Genomic DNA, 20,699 nt, shown 5'->3' on the forward strand with positions numbered 1-20,699 from the left:
GCTGTAATTTTGCTTATGCTTAAAACAATCTACACAACTGTTTTTAAAATCACTAATACCTAAGGAGCATTCCTCATAAATGGAACTAATAATCAAATCTTTTGGTCAGCAAATACCTTTATTCTTTAACTTGACTAAGTTCCACCTTTGATGCGGTTTTTTTAACTTAGATTTTTTTTTATACCTTATTGTTTGAACTCATATTAATACAATTAGGCAAAAAAAAAAAATACTTCTCACTGACAATGCAGTAAATTTGGTTTAAAGTAACTGGGATTTTGAGTAGTTTTAGAGGGAAAGTTGCTTTGTTAGTTTTATTTGGATGTTATAAACGTGCGTACTTTCGCTTGTAAATGGCCATGATGAATAAGTAAAGTGCTTTTGGAGTATTTGCCTCTCATAAGGATCCGTTATTTGTGCAAAGATCCGATGCAAAGATCGCGCTTGGCATTTTACCAATACAAATCAGCATGCAATGCTCGCAATCTATCAATCGCATACGTCTGTACTTGCGCGATCTGTCGATCTTGTGCATCTTGTTCATTCTAATTTGATTGGATGTTGGTGCAAGTTGGTTTGGTGAAGGAAACTGTTAATGGTTAAAGGTCAAACAAGTGAAACACCTCCACTTTATTGACACCTGTTTCTCTCGGTGTCGCACTAAAAGCGCTCCGATCTGCCAGTGTGGCGTTCTACTATTGGTGACGTTGCGACTAAACCATTTGCACCAACAGTAGGGTGATCCCGTTCGTGTGAAGTCCTCAAAACAACGCATATGTCCGGTTTCATCCTTTAAACGCGTAACGCGTAATAATTAGGATATACAAGTGGTGTTATATTGAATAGAGTAAATAACCCAACATTGCTGAGAGATTAAATCATCTCTCCTTCCTCCCCACAAAGTGGTATCGTCTGTAGCGTCAGTGTTGTGAAAAGGATGTGAAATCGCCGCTAACCCGAGTGACGCGGCTCCGGCGTCTCCTCGTTATAAATAAAAGAATAACTAAAAATCTACACAAATGAAATAGTCTGGAAATGGCGGAACATGCGGGCAGTGACCAAATGGCCAGCAAAGCGGCGGACTTTCAGGCGGCGGCGGAGACGTACTACAGTATCGCCGTGGAGAAAGTGAAGGATGTATGTTATATGTGGCAGGTTTTGCTAGCATTTCCCCAAATGACACAACAGGCTCTCAGATAACCGAAACTCCACGATTTTTTATTTATTATTGCTACTTATTATCATAACTGTGTTCCTCTCGTTTGTAACTGCGTATGTGGTAACGACTGGGCCAGCTGTCAGAAATATGTTGACATTGGAAGTGGTATTTTTAAACAACTTTGTCATTGCCCTTACTGTTAGCTAGTTATAGTTAGCCTGCTAATTGATAATAACGTTGTTGTCGAAAAAGATGCAGTTCCATTTTTTTACGTTTCGTTGGTTCAGAGAAGCAATTGCGGTATTCGGTATATTCCCTCGGCACTGGATGAGTTGCGATTAGTGGGTTAAATATTATGTGAACTGTGTGTTGTAAAACCTTTTAGACTGTTTACGATCATTGGTTCCTCGACCAAATATAAAACACTGCAAGATCAGTTTTAAAAAAGAAGAATTTATCGCAACTTTTTTATGAAATATGTCTGGTAGGTGACCGCAAGTCAGCGGAATCCAGCTGCTTGGTGTTCGAGCTGTTATGTTTCATTATATGTATTTTTTTGTCAGTGTGTTTAGTTCTCATTGTAATAGTTGGGATAGTGTTTACATCCGTGAGAGTGCACAGGTTCAATTCCCATAGTGGACAGGTCACCACTGTGGCTTCCTAAGCAAGACCCCTGACCTCCTACCAGCTCCCCACAGCACTTTAATGTGGATGGATGAATGTGAAAAGGGAAATCTAAAGTATTTTTGCTTCTTTTCTTTCACATTCCTTTGACATTGATTTGATAGCGACAGAAACTCAACTCAAAAAGGTTTGCTCAATGTCTACATTAGGAAAACGATGCTATAATGATATCATTTCCAAAACGTCATTTTATTTACCGTAAGACAAAGATACTAGTCTTTTTTTTTCTCTCATTTTAAGCTGAGATATTATGTAATTTAAATGTGATTGTGAATTGGATGTCAGTTGGAATTTTGAAAGGTGGGACATGGCCCTGTTCCATCATTCCTTTGACCGCTGTCTGCCATTCTGCATCAGATAAGAATGAGACAGCATCATTCTAGATATCTTCTTCTCACTGCTGAGAGGTTTTCTCAGTAGTGCGAAGAAGAGATCTGGAATGATGCTGTCTCATTCTTATCTGATTCAGAATCTTTATTGCTTCTTTGTTTAAAGTTTTTCTGTTTTATGATGTACCATATGCTTTCTGTTGGTTTAAGGTGTGGGATGTCCATAACGCTGTCTGTTCAGCTCTAAATGATTAGATGATGCTATGTACTGTGTGTGGTTGGATCTTTAAAGTGTTAACCATTTTTCTGAAACTGTTCCACAACTTTGAGTTGTATGTTTTTGCAAATTATTGAACATGTTTGAATAATTTAAGGTAAACCTGATGTCCATCGAGAATCACTTCACTCAATGAAATGGGAGTGAACTTGCAGGTGTCATTTTGTTCAGGTGGTCTCTGCACTGCCGGACGACTTAAGACCTGGACCGGACTTGTACGGGCTGCCATGGGAACCGGTCATCTTCACCAGTGTGGTGGGGCTGGTGACAGTGCTGTTATTCACCTGTCGATGTTATTTCTCGGTGAGGATAAATACTTTGAACAAGTTTTTCAACCTGTCGCTGTCTTCACTGATCACGTTCTCATGTTTGCTTTGTTATTTCCACACAGGTCAAGAGCAGAATGTATCGCAGTAAGTTGTTACTGGCCATTGCTTGATCAAATATATGCAAGACTCATCATTGTATCTAATACTGGACAGTAAAATAAAACTCTTCCAGAAATTCATGAAAATGTGCCCAATAGATTTCTATTCTCTCTTTTTCAGGCCGAGAGAGGTGGATGGCTCAACAGGTTGCACAGCTCCTGGATGAGAAGTGTAAAGTTCTTGAGACTCTCAGCCAGCATAAACAAGAGGTTGGTTTCTACTCGCTGGTCAGAGTCGGAGCTAATTGTTGAACTGGTGTAATGAACAGAGACAGCTTGTGTATGAAACAGCAGTTGCAGAATCAGAAAGGGAAATGGTTAATTGTTATCACAACCTGAACAAAATGTAGGTGTCATGGTCTTATTGTGACATTTCTCTCTTTATGATTGGCAGTATGATGATTTGGAGAACTCCCTGAAGGACAGCGGTGTCTTGGCCCAGAGTCAAAAGACAGAACAGTTAGAGGTAAGGATGAAAAAGTTTGGTTTTTGTAAGTTTTTCCTAATTGTTTAACTGTTCTCAAGGAGTTTAACTTGTATTTCCATCCCTAGAATATTCAGTTTATTGTGTAATTATAAATTAATCTTCAATTCGATAAAGTTTGTAAAAAATGTTTTTGTTTTTTTTAGAAACACTACTGTACAGATTTTCTTGCATTGCAATGCAAATGCAAAAACCGTTTCACCCCCTGTAGCGATATGCTGCACAAAGGTGATGAGTTCAGGATCTGCCACATCCTGTCTTTGTGTATGTAGACTTGCCAATGTTGACACTTGTACTGAGGTTTGTGTGGGCAAAAGTTGGGCAACAACAAAAGAAGCAATCACATTTAGGGTTACTCATTTCACTCTCACATTGTCATTTTTAAAACAAAAGATATAACCAAACCTACTGCAAAACAGCTGCATATATTGCACAATATGACTCCAACTCTTTGGTCCAATTCATCAGAATTTAATTGACAGGCACCATTGTATGTATGTCTTCTAAGTTTGCTAATATTTGCTTTTCACTGACTTTGACTTTCAGTTAGTGAAAGTAAGTTTTGTTTTTTGTGACTCCATCTTGTCATCTTGCGAACTTCAGGCCAAAACCCAACATTTAGCAAATGCTAACAAAGAGCTGGAGACTGATCTGAAAACACTGAAGGATCAACTGGACTTGCAGAGAGAACACAGGACAGAGCAGGAAAAACAGGTAAACACTTGCAAGCTGCTATTAAGAGCAGAGAGGCAGTATGATTAACTCTGTTCATAGAGACATTGCCATTGTGACGCAATCCTGACAGTCAGTGTTTTGTCTCCCACTGCAGATAACAGCGCTTGAGGAGAGCATGAAAACACTTGAGGAGGAAATCAAAGACCTGCATTCGCAGGATGAACAGGTACACTCCCCCGCCTTTTTACACTCACTTTTCTTTACTTCCTCCTTCTCTGTAGCTTTTATATAAAGTAATGGCTGCCTGTCTGCCGTCCAGGCACAAACCACTGTGAAAGTTTACAGTATGAATAGCGACCGGCTAGAGAGGAACCTGGACACAGCTGGAGAGGAGAACACTCTGCTTCACGAGAGCAACGCTCAGGTATGAGGCTGCACACACAGTTTTGTTGTTGTCTAAAACTAAAAGGTTTCGAAACATTTCTTACCATACTGCTCTATTCAGTGTATCGAAGCACTCTACCAAATCTGTGTTGCTGTCTTCACTCTATCCTGACCCCATTAGTTCATTTCCTCCCGTCTTATTTTCCTCCAGTTGAAGCAGCAGGTTGAGGGTTGGGCCGAAAGAGTGAGCGAGCTGGAGGCAGAGATGAGGAGGTGTGAGGTCGCCCACAGCGCAATGCTGCAGGATGTGACTAACAAGGATGAACGCATAAAGGTGCGTTAACTGTGATCAGTTCTTATTCTGTGAAGATTATGTTCTCAAATACTGGTCATAATGTTTTTTTGTATCATTTACTCAAATAGAGGAAATTAAACAACTAGACTCAACTAGAATAGATTAAGTCATTTCATTTGAAAATAAGAGACTTGTTGGATCCAGAATTCCTGGTGTTTCTACATATTTTAGTGTTATGAATATTTTCTGCACTTCCAGTCCCTGACTGATCGACTACTGAGCATGAAAGCTTGGGATTCAGATCTTGAGGAAGAAGAGACGGAAACCAGCAACGGCACCGCAGGAAAGGAAGATGCAAATGGAAGTGGGACTGTAACCGACACGCAAGGTCATCTGCAGAAAGTCCAGAAACTCATTTATGCTGCTAAGGTACATCAAGAAAATGAACTGAACGTTTGAGTTTATTGTAGTCCCATGCAGACCTCTAATAGGTTTTCTTTATCTGTGTGTAGCTCAATGCAGATCTCAAGTCAGTAGATGAGGATAAAGATCGAGTGTTCGCCAAACTGAATGATGAAGTCAAAGCTAAAGAAGACCTTCAAGGTAAGCCATCTGTGCTCTGGATACTGTTTTCGTGAACTTCATGGACTCAGAACAGCAAGTTTGAGTTTTGATTGGATAATTATCATCATTCTGATGCGCGTTGATGTGTTTTTGTTTTTCCCTCAAGTGGCCATGAAGGACCTGGAGAATGAGAAACTGTCACTACAGTCTGACACTGAGCACTACTCAGAGCAGGTAGCCAATTTCAACTATGCTATTGAAATCTGTTCATATCGCATGTCAAGTTATAAGTTGAATCATTACGTCTATGAAATACAGTCTAAGTTCTTCAATGGCTCTACTATGTGTGTAACGTTTCATTAAGTCTGTATTACCTTGACCCAAACACGTGGATATCACTAATTAAGCATTACTATCAGTGCTTTTAATGTGTAGCTGTAATCTGTTCTCAGCTGAGTCGAACTAAACCAGGCTGCCAGTATTTACTCTGTTAAACTGCAAAGCTTAAGTGGAGCTTTTTATTTGTGCTTCTGTTATGCATCACCAATAACAATCCTGACAATTAAGTCCTGATTATGCTCTGTAGAAATTGGAAACAGATGGCCCTCAGCAGCATTGCTGTGAAAGAGCTTTTAAAGGCTCCATGAAATTTAACACAATAAAACAATTACTAGGTTTTATATTGTTGAAGATTCTAATTTTTTATTATTTTTTGATTGTGCCAAGGAAATAAATGACTGTAAAAAAGTTTTTTTCTGTTTTTGCATCAAATTCCCATTTTACAGTTCCAGCAAAGCACTTTCCGATGTGTAATCATTACGCACTTGAGAGCAAATCAGCAGCAGACTATTTTTTTATATCAAATCTCAATAATATTATATTCAAAATCTAAAAAGAAAACCATCTGACACAGTTATATCATATAGCATTGATGCGTGGCTCAGCCCTGCACAGTGATCTTACAGCTGTTTGACTTTGATGATTTGTGCTTTACTTTTTATGTGTTTAGGTTCAGCGGTTACAACAGAAACTCCAGATTATGACAGAAATGTACCAGGAGAACGAGCTCAAGCTGCACAGGTAGAGGCGAACACGCGTGTATCGATTTCACCAAGACCGCTAAGAGATTTTGGAAGGGTGTTGACGAGTGTTGTCTGCAGACTGTTGACGGTGGAAGAGAAGGAGCGTCTGCAGAAGGAGGAGAAACTAAACAAAGCAGACAAAAACATTGCGATGGCGATGGAGGAACTCAACAACTACAGGTAGCTGCTTCTTCCACGGACTCATCACCAGTTTAAAACAGTGAAAGCTTTGTGAGGCGATTCTGCACACACACTCTCGTCTGCTTCGTTTCAGGCAACGGGCTTTAGAGATGGAGGACGAACTGGAGAAAACCAAACAGTCCTACCAGACTCAGATGTCGGCGCATGAGAAGAAGGCTCATAATAACTGGGTTGGTAAAACTCCACAGTCAGCCATAACAATACCTCCCACTCTGTAAACCCACTGAGCTGTATCTGTATCTGTGTCCACTTCCTGTTCCTGATTGTGACCTCCAGCTGGCAGCTCGAGCGGCCGACAGAGAGCTGGCAGACATCAGGAGAGAGAACGCCCTCCTCAGGCAGAAGTGAGCCCAAGCTTCTTCTCGTCCCCATTGCTTTGTTATCAATTATATGTAGACGTTGGTCGTAGCAGGTTGATTCATAATGATGTTTGTTTCCTTCACATGTCATCAAGTTAACATGCTGCTGGAAACACTTCGCTCAGATTTTTCTCCATATTCTCACTGGAGTATCAGAGTCACTGCTGATTTGTTGGCTATCTATGATCTGAAGGCTTTGGAGTAGCTATGGTGCTGTAACAATGCTCAGTTTGTACTGAGAAACCAAAAGTTTGACAAGAAAATCTCTTTCCCATCAGCAGCCTGAACAGCTTCAACTCGGAAGGATGCATTAATTCTGAATTACTTTCCCCGAATTCTGTGTTATCTCTGTTATTGAACAAACTCGTGAGATGAAATGAAGCTGTCTTTGTGCTGCGTGGTGAAGTTTCCAGTAGGGACAATGGTGGCGCCATTTCTTTGAAGTTTGACGTCCCAAGTTGTTGATCAAACTTTAACCTAAATGTTTGTTTACAGGCTGACGGATACGCAGTTCAAATTGGATGCACTCGACAAAGATCCATACGCCTTGAACAGCCTAGCTCGACCTCTGCCATTCCGAGGTACACACATCTAATCTTATTAACCTTTAGGCAACTTACAAATGCCAGTTCTATTCAAATTAGAATTACAATGCCTTTATTGTCATCATATATGTACGACGAAATTAAAAAAATAACTCTTTGGTGCAAATAGAAAGATAAAATAGGAGAAGAAAATATCATCTAATATAATTTCCTTTCTGTGTCCTGGAGAGGACGGTTGGGGCAGTGCAGATGTAGTGAAAGCAGTATTTTCCTCGGTTTCGCTCTAACAGCTTTCCTGTTTATCTCCAGGTGAGCGGTCTCCATACGGACCTTCTCCTCTGGGCCGACCCGCATCTGAGACCCGACCTTTCCTTTCTCCTCCTACGCTCATGGAAGGACCCCCTCCAAGACTCTCCCCTCGAGGTAAAACATCAAATGCCAAACTGTTATACAAGCCATTCTTCTCCTTATCCTTTTTTTCATGTAGACAGTTTTGGCTTTTCTCCTCTAACGTGTTATTTCCAGCAGAATCACCACTCTGTCACGAACAGATTGTGTTCTCTTCATTTTACTGATTGACTTTACAAAACCTCCATACCTTCTCTGGATTCATTAATGCAGTGGACGTATGAAGCATGTTGGTAATGAGCAGATGACGTTGCATGAGACGTGCCGCAGCATGCTCTGTGCTAGCATGCTCTCTGCAACCTGGAATGTACAAATGAAAAAAAAAATCAGATGTAAAGCCGTTTCTGTGCTCGGACTGAACCTCTCTGGCCGAATGACGCCGTCTGGGACCTGATGTTGCTGCTCTTTTTATAATCAGTCTTTGGAAATTGGGTTTCCCCTCCCTCTTTTTCTTCCTTTCTGTCACGTCGCCCACCTCCCCTGTCTGTGTGGCGCTCCGTCATCGCTCCTCTTCTCCCCAGTGCCCCGCGGTCCAGGGGAGCCCCCAGGTGGCCAAGGGGAGATGGAGCGTAGTGGAGGCCCCCACTCAGACAGCGGCTCCATCTCACCCACATGGGATCGGAGAGGACCCCCACCAGGACCCCCAGGGCCTCTCGGACCACCAGGGCCTCTCGGCCCCCCAGGTGCGTGCACATACGCAACATCAAAAAAGACAGAGGTTACATGAATCTTGTGGTAAACGCTTACACAGTCACAACCTGTCAGAAATGACATTTCCTCAGGTTGATCTCCAGCTTTAGCAGGTAAGTTGTCTGAGTTTTCCAGCTCTCAGAAGTTGTGACCGTTGCAGCAGGCATTAAAATTCTCGATGCTCCTTGCAGCTGCACTGTAAAGCAATGTCAGATTTGAGCTGTTTAAAAAAAAAAAAAACATAAAAAAGAATGTTCGGGCTTAGTGAAGGGATCTGCATGTGGCAAAGTTGCATTTCTGCTTCATCATCAACCACTCAACAGTTATTATCTTAATGCATGTGCATCTTGATTGTGCTTAGGAAGATCAACAGTGTCTTTCAGCGGGGGTTTGAGTTAGGGTGTGTTCACGCCTGCGGCGGATGGCAGGCTGATCCAGCTCACACGGCTCATGTAAATAAGTGGCGCGTGTGGGATTTTTGCCAGGTGAGCAGCAGAAGAGTTCCTCTGCTCGCGAGACGCCAGTGGAAATGTGACAGAGGTCCAGATCCGGCATTCACTCTCCCACAGATGAGTCATGCAGGCCAAGTGTGTCAATCCACCCAAACCTGCTCAGTGTGAACACACCCATACAGCCGTTAATGCATTAAACGGCTCTAATGATCACCCGTGGGAAGCGGACATTGGGGAGATTGATGTGTTTACCAGGTGAAAAAAAACAGAAGGCATCAGTCATACTATGCATGTGAATGCTGCACTCATCTTGAATGTGACACTGCAGACTCCAGTTGTCTGTCATTAATGTATCCAGTCACACATCAAGAGATCCCGGAGAGAACGTCTGGATTCAACACACACTTGAGTTTACTTTCACAGGCAGCATCGCCATTGTGCTTCCTCTGAATTTTAACCCTTTAATTACCTTCATACCCACAGTGTCACGCCTATGACTTCTTAAAACATCAGTCTTGCAGTGGAGATTCGATCTGTTTTCACCTGTGCATGATCTGTGTTTCTTGTCTGTCACAGGCTACATGTTTCCAGACCCCGGTGGTCCCATGTACAGGAGACCCCCTCCTCATCCAGGAGCCATGGGCCTTTTACCTCCTCCAGGCCCACTTCTCCCGAGGGGTTTCCCCCCGGGACCGCCTCACCCTGTGGACCTGGCAGGTGAGTCAGTGGCGGCTCTCAGGCGTCGTGTCGTCTCTTTCCTCACTGCGGCTCACTTGCTGAGTGTTTGTTCTTTCAGACGGCCCCTACAGAGAAAACAGCCTCGGAGCTCCTGAGCAGGAACACAGAGAGGTGAGATGTGTTTCTGTGTGTTTGCGTCTGCGTGTGTGTGTTAGTGTAAAACAACCCTGTGTGTGTGTGTGTGTGTGTCAGCAGTCTGGTCCTGGCGAGCGGAGGACTCCCCCAGAATCCGATCCCCGGATGGGTGGCCCCCCACCTCCAGGACCCCCAATGGGCCCCATGGATGGACCCTTTCCTCGGAGAGCCCCCTACGGACCCCCGCCCCCGTCCGACTTCTACCCTCCCCGGGTTCCGGGGGCCCCTCCCATCATGCCAAGTAAGACACTGCAGCGGTGTTTCACACCGTTCCACCAGCAGATGTCAGCAGTGTAACTCTTCTTCCTCCCTCTGCCTGCAGCGTGGGCCCCTCCTCCAGGAATGATGCTCCCCCCTCGCTTCCCTCCTCACCCTCATATGCCTCCCTTCGGCGCCCCCATGCGACACCCCCCTCCTTCCGATGGGCTCCCGCCTCATCCCATGGGTCCTCCCCCTCCCCGGCAGCCCCTCCCTCCACCGCAGGACAACCCGGTCTCGCCCGAAGACGCCATCTGAGCCCGGCGTCGCGTGAGACGGCGGGGCGGACTCTCGTCGTTCAGCGGATGGAGCGAGTGGCGTCATCAGAGCTGAAACAAAGGCCCGTCCCGTTTCCGAGTCTGCTTTTCGCCACTCGCATCCTTCTCTTCTGCCTTTTTTTTCTCTGTTGGTCCGTCTCCATCAAGCAGGCTCCCTCTTCCGCGAGGCAGCACGGTTCTCCAACACCGCCACAAAGATTTTTATCGCGGCTCTTAGTTTGGGATGCAGCTCGCGCAAGTTCTGCATGAAGCGCGCAACGATCACCGGCCGCTGCAGCTCTTTTAGACTTGGAATCGTACAGTTTGTCATGAGCGTCATGTCATCACCGATTTTAGTTTTCCATTCAGACATCAGCTCTCATTTTCCTCAGAGATCAAACGAGACACTTTTCTACATTTCTGTTTGAATCCGGGGGAACTTCGCCTCCGTCGACACAGTTGGTCTTTCAGGGCGAGAGCAGCACTTGTCGCCATGTTTCATTGACTTCCAGACGGCCTCTGATGGCGACACGTGACTGTGAGCTGAGCGGACTCAGCGGGGTAGAGACCCCCTCCAGAGCCGCACCCCAGACACCCATGTGAATTTTGTAAAAAGTGATTAATAGATGAATAAAGACTCTTAAATTCTCCATGTGTGCATATTTCTATGAGATAACTTCATTCCGGTGGCTAGTGTTGATTTGAAATGTTGAGGTTTTTTTTAGTTAAAACTGGACTTCACAATACAAAATATGAATAATTTTCTATTGCATCATTATGTAGCCGTCTCTTAAAACCTGACTGAACCCGACTGTGGGTCTTGCTTGGAAGCTTCACATCACAGACGTTTATGAGAAATACATGAAGTTTAATTTGGTAGAAAACAGCTTCATACAATTATATTTAAGATTTAATTCTATTTTTTTTTTCTTTTAATTTAATCAATTTCCTAATCGGTTAAGATCAGGACACAGTAGCGTTCATGCTTTATGCATCAGTTTATCCTTTGGACAAATTACGCTGAGGCGAACAAAATCAAAATTTGATTTCATGTTTTTCAGTATTTATCTTCATTGCAGACAGATTTATGAGGCCCTGCATTAGTGGTCAAGTGTTCAAATCTATAATAGTTACTGATGTTTCCGAGAGCTCTCAGCCTGCTGTATTTATTGAACTAAAACTGTTCCCTTGATGATTTATGCTGTAAACTATTAGAGGAGGCGCATTTTATCAATTGGCTGTAAATCTTAGTTTCAGCTTCTGTCTGCAAGTTGTGTTCAGTTTTCATTTGATTTGCAGAAACTTCTAACTTCACATTTTAAAAATTGACTGCAATTACATGTTTCCAGTCTACATAATACGATTATCACCATTTTATATTCTTCTGGTTTGATCTTGCATGTTTATTGACTATATTTAAATGATAGATGCTTGTTTTTTAATTTTAAACGCAGCAGGTCTCACTGACAGCCTCCGCGAGGAGGGAAGCCATAAGAAGAAGAGTGCTGAAAAGACTCAAACATGAAAGCTTCATTGTTTGAATCAAATTACATGTAAACAAGAAGCTTTCAATGAGGCTATAATTCGGGGGAATATAGCGCTGCTGAAAGGCTGCCTGTGCTTCACTGACATAATGATGAGTTATTACCCTCAGGTAGCGCACGCTGAGATGTGTGGAAAGTGTGGAGCACATCCTGCAGAAAGATCAATGTTAATTTCATTAAGCCTGGCTTCACTGTCCTGTGGCTTTACCTCCACTCAGACACGTACGCGCTCAGTGCTTTTGACCTGCTTTCTTTTTACGACGTTCTGAGGTTCAGTCGAGCACTTTGAGATCGGCTGCTGAATATTTAATTCCTAATAATGAGCTAACGTCTTTCAGAGATGCAAGGCTGCAGTCTGGAGAGTTCAGTGTCGCAGCTACAGGAGAGTTAACTCTTCACAGGGCAGACATCACGGAAATAACCTTATTAGAGGATGTTAAAAGTGAATACAGTGAATATAAAACCTTGTGTTATTTCCTCTCTGGATGTCTACATATGGAACCAGGATTCAAGTTTTTTTTTTTTTTTTTTTTAAATAAGATCCCTGTTATTCTTCAACTCAATGCTCCACCAGGGCAGAAATTATATCACTGGATTCTCAAATGTCATATTTTCATTAATTGATATATTTTAAAGACACTTTTTTTTGTCATGTCAACATTCCCGAATCAGGATTAAGAATTCCTCAACCGGCGACTTCTTTAAAGCGGTTCGTCATGAGAACTGTAAAGCCCAGTCGTCGTGCACTATCATTATTCACCCCCAAACTGCACGAGCAGCAGCTCTCTGTGTTTAGCGTAATTATTTTTCTATGACTCTCAGCAGAAACTAAACTTTCTCGTGATTAGACATTTCTCTTTCACGTTTTAAGTGTTTTTTGCCTTTTTTTGGACTTCTTTAATAATTTTTAAAGCCCTTTTTAGCGAATATATGAGTCATTTTGAAAATGTCACCTGGTCTTAAATGTTGTAAAAACTATAAATTTTGTTTAAAAGCAGCTAAGAATTAATCGCCAGGACACCACTCCAGAGGAAGTGAGTCTATTTCTTCATTCTGTTCCGTGAAAATCCAGTATCAGCTCAGATTAGTTCACAGGAATCCACAACTTTACAAAAAACAAGTTTTATTGTACAAACCCATTCACTTAGTTACAAAAAAAGAAGACACAAATGCACCAGACACGGCTTAAAACTGTAAAAATACAATTTCCAACATCCAGCAGAACCTTGACTCTGTTAAAGCCACATCAAATGGCAGCTCTTGTTGAGCGATCAGTGGTACGTGTGTGTAATGATTACCTCGAGTGTTTTATCAAAAAGGTGCAGAATAGCAGTGTAAAAAGCAGGAACGCATGAAACACGAAGGCTACGCGTTTTACTTCTGAAACGTTGAAGAAATAATCCAAAACTGGGAGGAGAGGTAGATACAAGAGTGGGCAGTAGAACGCTTACCCCAGGAAAACACTGGGAAGGAAAAATACAAGTGTTTCAAAGAGCTGATTAAAAATTCAACCTTTTGCTTCTGTGAAGTTCTCGTCGCTGCTGCCAATTTGTACTGCAGTGGAGTTCACCAGCAGTCCTAATGGACATCAGTCATCTGCCACAGACGTGTAAACACATGAAAAATGTAAAATTTGCACCTGGATTATCTCCAAAACCACCCAACGATCAGAGAACATTTCTCAATCAGTATTCTTGTATGAAAAACACAAAGTTTCATGGCACAATGGACTGGGAGCGCAAAGAACCCAGTTTACTGGAAGGCTCATTAATAACACTCAGAAATGGACAATATGTTGGATTTCCACTTGAAAGAACGCTAAAAAATAAAATAAGATAATGCCATAAAAATATTTTTGTGGTTGCTGAGCAGCAGGAAAACCTGCTGAAGTCGGCAAGCAAACCAACTCGTTGCATCTAGTTGCCAGAAACGATGCCTGATAAGCACGTATTTAAGTTATGCTCCATTTCAGATAAGATGTATGTCTGGGGGGAAAAAAACAAACAAAACAAAAACACTGAATTGGTCATCTTCCTAGAGAGCTGAAATGTTGCATCACTACTGTTTACTCCCTGAAGATATCCAACAATCTGAAGCGATGCCTCCAAAACACTTGGACAAATGACACGTTTCATGTCCAAAGTCCACTGAACGGATCCACGGACAGCCTGAGAGGCAAGAGGGAGGCAGGATTACCTGATCAGATCAGCAGGGATCAATAATACTTCCATTTTCTTTTCTTTTTTAGTGAACGGAGTCAGCCCACAGAGTCCCGGCATTGAACCGCTGTCGACTACAGACAGCTCAGCAACGGCTGGCAGTAAAAGCCTGCAGAGGAAGATGCCCCCCCCCACCCCAATCCTATGTTGTATTTGAGGTCCTTTTGTGTCCTGTTGTTGGCTGGAATTCGAGAGTGTCTCAGCAGTTGAGAATGGGCCTGCTTCTGTCGGGCCTGAAGGGGAACACGGGGCTGTCGGAGTCGGCCTTCCCTCTGTGGGGGCCCAGTGTGGCCACGGCCTGAAACGCAATACACACATCCACGTGGCTTTAGAAGGCTAACAGTAAACCCATACGGTCAACAAACACACAGGCATGCACAATAACACACACCTTTCTGATGGCGGTCCAGTCCTCCAGGATGTCCAAATCAGGCAGCATGTACACGATATAGGGGCGTGAGCAGGGTTAAGAAAAGTCACAGAATCGTGAAACACTAAAGATCTAATATTAACACGTAGATTCCAGTGTGTTTCTTTTCTTGACAATTAGATAAATATTCATAAAAAGGATATCAGACACCACCGAAGGTCGTCTCCTCTTCTTATCTGGACTTAATGCGTCTCGTCTCTTCTTCCTCCCTGACAGCTCATCATTCCACAGCTCTGATAGAAAATAAACAGAACGCATCTTTTGAGTTTATGTGAAAAACGCACAGAAACGACAAAAATTGTACATATAAGTAAATAAAACTTGTGATTTTACTCAACAAATACCACCAAAGAGGAAGTAATGACATGCTATGTTAAAAAAAATGGTGAAAATTACAAAATTCACTCATTTAATTTGATTTATCAGCTTGTGTTGAACACGATTACCTGATGTAATATCTATGCTGTGCCTGTCCTCCTCCAGTCTTCGGATCTTCTCTTCCAGTTCACTCTGAACCGTGTCAAACAGCAGCAGCTTCTCACTCTACGCACACAGGTAGAAAACAATGTAGGACAAACATGCACACAGACAAAATCACAGGAAAATCCACAGACCTCAACAAAGTATCTCGTACCTCCCAGTGTTGACACGCTGCCTGGATCTCACAGTCGTACTTGTTCTTCACAGACTCCAGACACAACTCTCTGTAGATACCTAACAGATACAAGCAGTAGAGGAGTGAATGAGGAAACCGAGGAGTTTTTGTGCTTTCAACCAACCTAGAATGAAGACTCGGGATCAGAACAGTGGTCTTTCAATGGTTCAGTCACTTTATGATGTTCAGTTTTCAGATTATATTTAATCCAACACACCAGCCTTACAAGTCTAATATCACATTATATTCACGATGAAGTCCAACTTACATACAAAGGGGGTTACTTTAATAACACTGGCTTTTTGATCTATATAGAAAAGTCATACAAACATTGTTGATTTTCCACCGTAAATTCAACCAGAGAAAACTCAAGAATATGCTGTCTAAGCACCCACTCCGGTTAACAAGAAAGTATGAAACATACATGAAAGTGAGAGGAAAACTACTAAGGCTAATAAATTCATAGTCAAAAAGACTAAACAGGTCATTCTTACTTGGAATGCAACATCTGAATAAAGTATATAAACATGCATCTGTATTCAATGTTACCTGCCACCTTGGTCCGGACCTGCATGTTCTCCAGCAGCACCGCCAGAGGTTCTAAATATTCAGCTGCTCGGCCGGCTTCTACCTCTGCCAATTTATTGTTCACCTGACTGAGACGCTCACGATACAACCTGCACACAGCCACAAGTATGAATGAGGATAGATGTTGTTTTTTTATCTGAAATCTTTTTAATATATATGGATCAAACCAAATTTGATCTTGCTCAGCATAAACCTTACTGGTCTTTAAGATCGTTGAACTGTTTCTCCAGGTTGGACATTTCATCCAGACACTCCATCCTCCTGCGCTCACAGTCCTCCTCATCCATCTCTGGAGGAGGAGAACAATCCATGTCAGCCACACTGAACTGCACTACAATGGGAGCGAGATAATTATTCTCATATTTGTCCACAGTGTGTGTTATTTACCGGAGCTGTCTCCATCCTCAGAAACAGAGGAGGTGTCAGAGTCCTCCTCCTCTGAGCTGGAAGCCTCCTGCTCGTGCTCCTCTACCTCCATCTCTTCAGCTGTACTCTCCTTTTTCTCCCGATCACGGTGCACTGGCATGGCCGTAACTCAGCTTGAGCCTGGCGTTACATAGAAATGTAAATAAAATAAAAAAAGTAATTGATCCATTTAAATGCAAACACTCAATGATTTGATTGCTTTTGCTTTAAATCAATTAAACAGCGCAAAGCTGTCAGACTTCGAGGGATGACAGTCAGGAGTATCTGCAGCACAAACTTGTTAAAATATATACACATGTACACTTCATTCGATCACGCAAGAAAATCATAAGATTTAATTTGAGTATTTTAGACAACTCCCGCCACTTTGTATGAAGCAGACTGCACACCCACTAAACAAGCACTCTCGCGCTTCTGATTATAAACTTTCTTAATTTCGACTGCATGCAAGAATTGCTCCAACCTGCAAGTGCAACATCGTTCACAAAAAACAGGTTTGATATGGAAACCATCAGCTGTCTGAGTTTTAAAGAACTTTGCAACAGAAACTCGAACAATGCACAACAAAGTTAGCATTTTGTTAGCATGTAACAAACCAATGTGATTAGGTAGCGTGCTAAATGAACACGATTTTAATCAAATACACCAGAAGGAAAAATCATAAAACTTAGCAACAACTCACAAGGTTGGAATGGCCTGGACGCCCAAGGACGCTGCTGACAGCAAAAGTTATTTTCTGAGAAAAGGGACAACTTGTTTTTCCTCGGCTCCAATTTCACTCGTGTGTCTCCAGCTAGGCTAAAAACAAATCACCGCAGGGCGTTCCTCGCGTGTATTGGGAAATGTAGTTTTTGTCTCGCGAGATGTCGTGGAAATATAAAAGAAAAACATGAGACGTAAACTACACTTCCCACAATTCCGCAGTGCATTGAGGCGGAGTTGGAGCGGAGCTGTCAAAGCAGAGCATATAGCAACAATAAAAAACATTTCTTTTGCATAGTTGTGACTTTTAATTAACTTTGTTCAAATGAGATAATTAAAGATGGTGATAGTTGGATTGCACTTTTCGTTGAATGTATCTGGAATGTATTTTTGAGTTTTCCCTCCTCCCTCCTCCGCCATGATGTTTTAGCGGAGCAGTTTTTAGCCTTTAGCCGTCAGAGGGCTGTTGTGGAAAGGGAGGTGCGATGGATGGATGCGTTGCCCCGCTACGCTGTACATATTTGTGTTAGGCTTATCCAGAATGCGGGTTTTCACCGCCGGATCCTCTCGGCGCCGTTGCGGAACGCTGCTGATTCGCAGCGCGGCGTAAATCAATGATAAATCAGTGACGCCTTTTTTTTCTTCTTGGTTATAGTTTAAAGATTAAGGCTAGCTGGGCTATTTAAGTGGCTACGCGGCTAGCTCCTCCTTGCTCTCTACCATCGCATTCTTGTGTCTCCTGCCTCAGGAATGTTCTCCAAAAAGCCTCATGGGGACGTTAAAAAATCAACACAGAAAGTGTTGGACCCAAAGAAGGACGTGCTGACCAGGCTCAAACACCTCAGGATAGTCATAGGTAGGTTAAACATCCTTTTTAAGTCGCTAACAGGTTAGCACTTTCGTGCCAGTCTGTACACACAGGGCATGTCTCGCCAAACTCAACCCGGAGATCACGAAATTCAGGGTTGCCTGGATTATAATCAGAGATGTGTCGTTTTATCACAAACGTGACACCAGTTTCACTGTTTTTTCTGTCCATGCATTCTTTCGGCATGGCGTTGTTGTTGTTCCAACACTTATTACACTCTTTTGCTCACTGGCTGAAAGTAATTGCTGTGTGTTCTCAGAAGGACACAGACTTGCATGCAAGCTGAAAGTGACAAGTAAATGTGCTGTTTTTAGCTACTGGAAGGATCTGTTGTGTTCGGACAGTGCTTCAAGATGCGCTTCACAGAGTCTGGGAATCACTTGTGACATTGCATAGTTGGGTTATTACACTGGGCTCTGAGATGGGAGAGAATCTGAGCTGGTGCTTGTATAAATTTAGAGAACGATGCTACATGCTGTTAGATTGTTGTGATTTCTGCAGGGGCGTGCCTGACTGCTGGACAAAGGACCCTGTGTGTGTGAGGGATGCTGAGTATTGATCTTCACATATGATGGGATGTGTTACAACATAACACTAGTTGCAGTGTTTTGAATGTTGTGGGAAAGTTGGAAGGAAAATAATGTGTGTGATGGAAGCATGAGTGTCTGTATGCAACTTTCAATAACACACACGCACACACACACACACAAAGGCTGGGAAGGGAAATCGCCTGTACTATTTCCTCCCCATGTCCAGTACAGTAGCTTGGCTTCCTGTTTCTATTGTAAGAGCTACTGGACTGTGTGTGTGTGTGTGTGTGTGTGTGTGTGTGTGTGTGTGTGTGTGTGTGTGTGTGTGTGTGTGTGTGTGTGTGTGTGTGTGTCAGGCGGAAAGGGGTGTGCCCCTTGTGTGAGGTCCATGGGGAACGCAGGACAGACAGTGATAACAGTCCCAGAGACGTACACACACACACAGACAGACCTGCAGTGACATTGTGTGAGAGGGAAAGCTTGCGTGACTGAAGAATGAGTAACCACACAGATTTAACAAATACAGTCCTTTAAAAAGAGCACTCTCGTTTGAGAGGTGAAGTACGGTTGAGAGCTGCTTTAGAAAAATGACAGACTGGGTTACAGTATGTACCCCTGAGTGACTGAATATTTGTCAGTTTTGTTGTTGGGTATTGCTGCCATTCTCTCTAACAATTCCATGAAAAATGTTTACCCCATTTGTCATTGTGGCCTACCTTATCTGAGAAATGATTCAGCAAGGAGCAGTCTTCTTAATAGAATCAGGGTAGAAAATAGCCACCACTTATTTGTGATCTGCAAACAAGCAAAGAGATGAATTATTTCAGATTGGTTCATAGGAAGATTGACCTTGTGGCTTATGTCAAGATCAACTGGCCAAAAGTTGATGCAGGAATTATTCCTGGGCTTTTTTTTTTTTAATTTATCACCATAAAACAAGAACTTATCTGAAGGGATCAACTCCAGTGTTCCGTGACCACAAGTTAGTCAAATTTGTCTGGAAGTGGATGGATGCGTGCAGTTGTGTGTGTCAAGGTTTGATCCATGGACTAAAGTTAAGGCTGCTGTCAAAGTGTGATTTTCTTAGCAGTTATGTCCAAAAGGCTGTTGTCAAACCAGGGAAGAGGTTATCAGTTGTGTGAGATTTGTTTCTCGTAGGGATCACCCTGTTGCTTGGAGTAGAGATAAAGCAGCAAACGTATGATAGCACAGAGGTCATGTCTGAAAGCCTGTGGTGAAACAAGCAAAGAGGTTATCAGGTGTGTTGAATTTGTTTGTGGCGGACATGAACTCGTGACGGCTGTGAAGAGATTGAAACAAAAGTTTAATCGGTACGCGGCATGCCTGAGAGTATAGCCCTGCAAATGAATGTTAAGACAGCAGAAGTGGTGTGTGACAGTACTGAGGAGTGTTTTTGTGAGATTTCCAGACTTTAGTTGAATGTCGTAGAGGTTTTCTAGTCTTAATTTAAAGTAACATGAAGGGAGTTGCCCACTTGACACCTCCTGAGAGAACTTGTGACTTTCATGATGTTTGTGTGGTTTGGTGATATGAATTTGTATTTCTTGTGAGTCAGTAAGAACATTGTTGTGCTATATGAGGGTCACTCTCTATAAAGCACAATATGTGTATTTAAATGTGTAATATGTGAAATATTATCATATGAAGTCGAAGCAATTGAGCCATGGTTTGAATAAGATACAATTATGTGCATTCCAGCTGAACTTACTCCTTTAAATGAGACAAAATAATGAAAAGAAATCCTGACCTTGAATATATTATCAGAAATCAACCTCTTTCAAGCGGTGAAGAATGGGCAGTCACGTGACGATAAAGATTGTGTTAAAATGCCAGTCTGGGGAGGAAAAAATAGAAACCCATGGTGTTGTACCACTGTGGCCTTACAAGGACAACCACAATGGCACAGAGATCCTCTGTGTGTGTGTGTGTGTGTGTGTGTGTGTGTGTGTGTGTGTGTGTGTGTGTCTGTGTGTGTGTGGCAGAGTTCAACATCTCAGCTCTCTTTTTGTAAACAAACCCAGAGGCTCCTCGTCGTGTGCTTGTGTGTGTTTGTGCATAGGTGTGAAGTCTGGCGCCTGTACTACGAAGCGGGACGAACACACCCGGGATATTGAGCCGTTTCTTGGATTGACAGACCCAAACATTTGCAATGGTTGACATGCGGTACTACAAAGTTGTTTAATAATTTGGGGAGTGTTTGAAACGTCTAACCAGTTGTGAACATAGTGAAACTCTGCAGAGCAGCCTGCTTTACCATTGAGGAGCAGACAGTTATTCTCCTAAAAATATGAACAATCATCCAGGCTAAAGCAG

General features: G+C 42.6%; 3 protein-coding genes across 6 annotated transcripts in view; 2 read left to right on the forward strand and 1 right to left on the reverse strand.

Moving 5' to 3' along the window:
- The first annotated feature begins 941 nt into the window (after positions 1-941).
- On the forward strand, positions 942-11,047 carry LOC115406630 (melanoma inhibitory activity protein 2-like). 2 transcript variants are annotated; one of them, XM_030116768.1, is made up of 23 exons: positions 942-1,137; positions 2,621-2,752; positions 2,841-2,862; positions 2,998-3,086; positions 3,271-3,342; positions 3,964-4,074; positions 4,190-4,261; positions 4,355-4,459; positions 4,631-4,753; positions 4,973-5,143; positions 5,227-5,317; positions 5,445-5,512; positions 6,288-6,358; positions 6,439-6,540; positions 6,635-6,731; positions 6,838-6,905; positions 7,416-7,501; positions 7,775-7,888; positions 8,395-8,556; positions 9,592-9,732; positions 9,812-9,864; positions 9,946-10,129; positions 10,211-11,047. In XM_030116768.1, exons 1-23 carry the CDS (start codon positions 1,036-1,038, stop codon positions 10,402-10,404), a joined length of 2,430 nt encoding a protein of 809 aa, XP_029972628.1. In that variant the 5' UTR covers positions 942-1,035; the 3' UTR covers positions 10,405-11,047. The 2 variants fall into 2 exon arrangements, with proteins under 2 accessions (XP_029972628.1, XP_029972629.1); XM_030116769.1 differs by having other exon boundaries at positions 9,949-10,129.
- Positions 11,048-13,037: 1,990 nt separating this feature from the next.
- Positions 13,038-17,064, reverse strand: LOC115406646 (breast cancer metastasis-suppressor 1-like protein-A). Its single transcript, XM_030116789.1, has 9 exons — positions 16,948-17,064; positions 16,227-16,385; positions 16,038-16,128; positions 15,801-15,928; positions 15,231-15,310; positions 15,043-15,139; positions 14,740-14,829; positions 14,558-14,622; positions 13,038-14,464 (listed from the first exon to the last, which is right to left on the reverse strand). Exons 2-9 carry the CDS (start codon positions 16,363-16,365, stop codon positions 14,366-14,368), a joined length of 789 nt encoding a protein of 262 aa, XP_029972649.1. The 5' UTR covers positions 16,366-16,385; positions 16,948-17,064; the 3' UTR covers positions 13,038-14,365.
- A 293-nt stretch (positions 17,065-17,357) lies between these two features.
- Positions 17,358-20,699, forward strand: part of ralgapa1 (Ral GTPase activating protein catalytic subunit alpha 1) — a 58,009-nt gene continuing 54,667 nt past the window's right edge. Inside the window, exon 1 of one of the 3 annotated variants that reach the window (XM_030116152.1) lies at positions 17,358-17,823. In XM_030116152.1, the coding sequence (XP_029972012.1) occupies positions 17,718-17,823 (106 nt within the window). In that variant the 5' untranslated portion in view covers positions 17,358-17,717. The remainder of the gene's footprint in view (positions 17,824-20,699) is intronic. The other 2 variants (XM_030116153.1, XM_030116154.1) reach the window with 2 other exon arrangements.

The sequence above is a fragment of the Salarias fasciatus genome, chromosome 19 (genome assembly GCF_902148845.1).
Source record: "Salarias fasciatus chromosome 19, fSalaFa1.1, whole genome shotgun sequence".
NCBI classification, from domain to species: Eukaryota; Metazoa; Chordata; class Actinopteri; order Blenniiformes; family Blenniidae; genus Salarias; species Salarias fasciatus.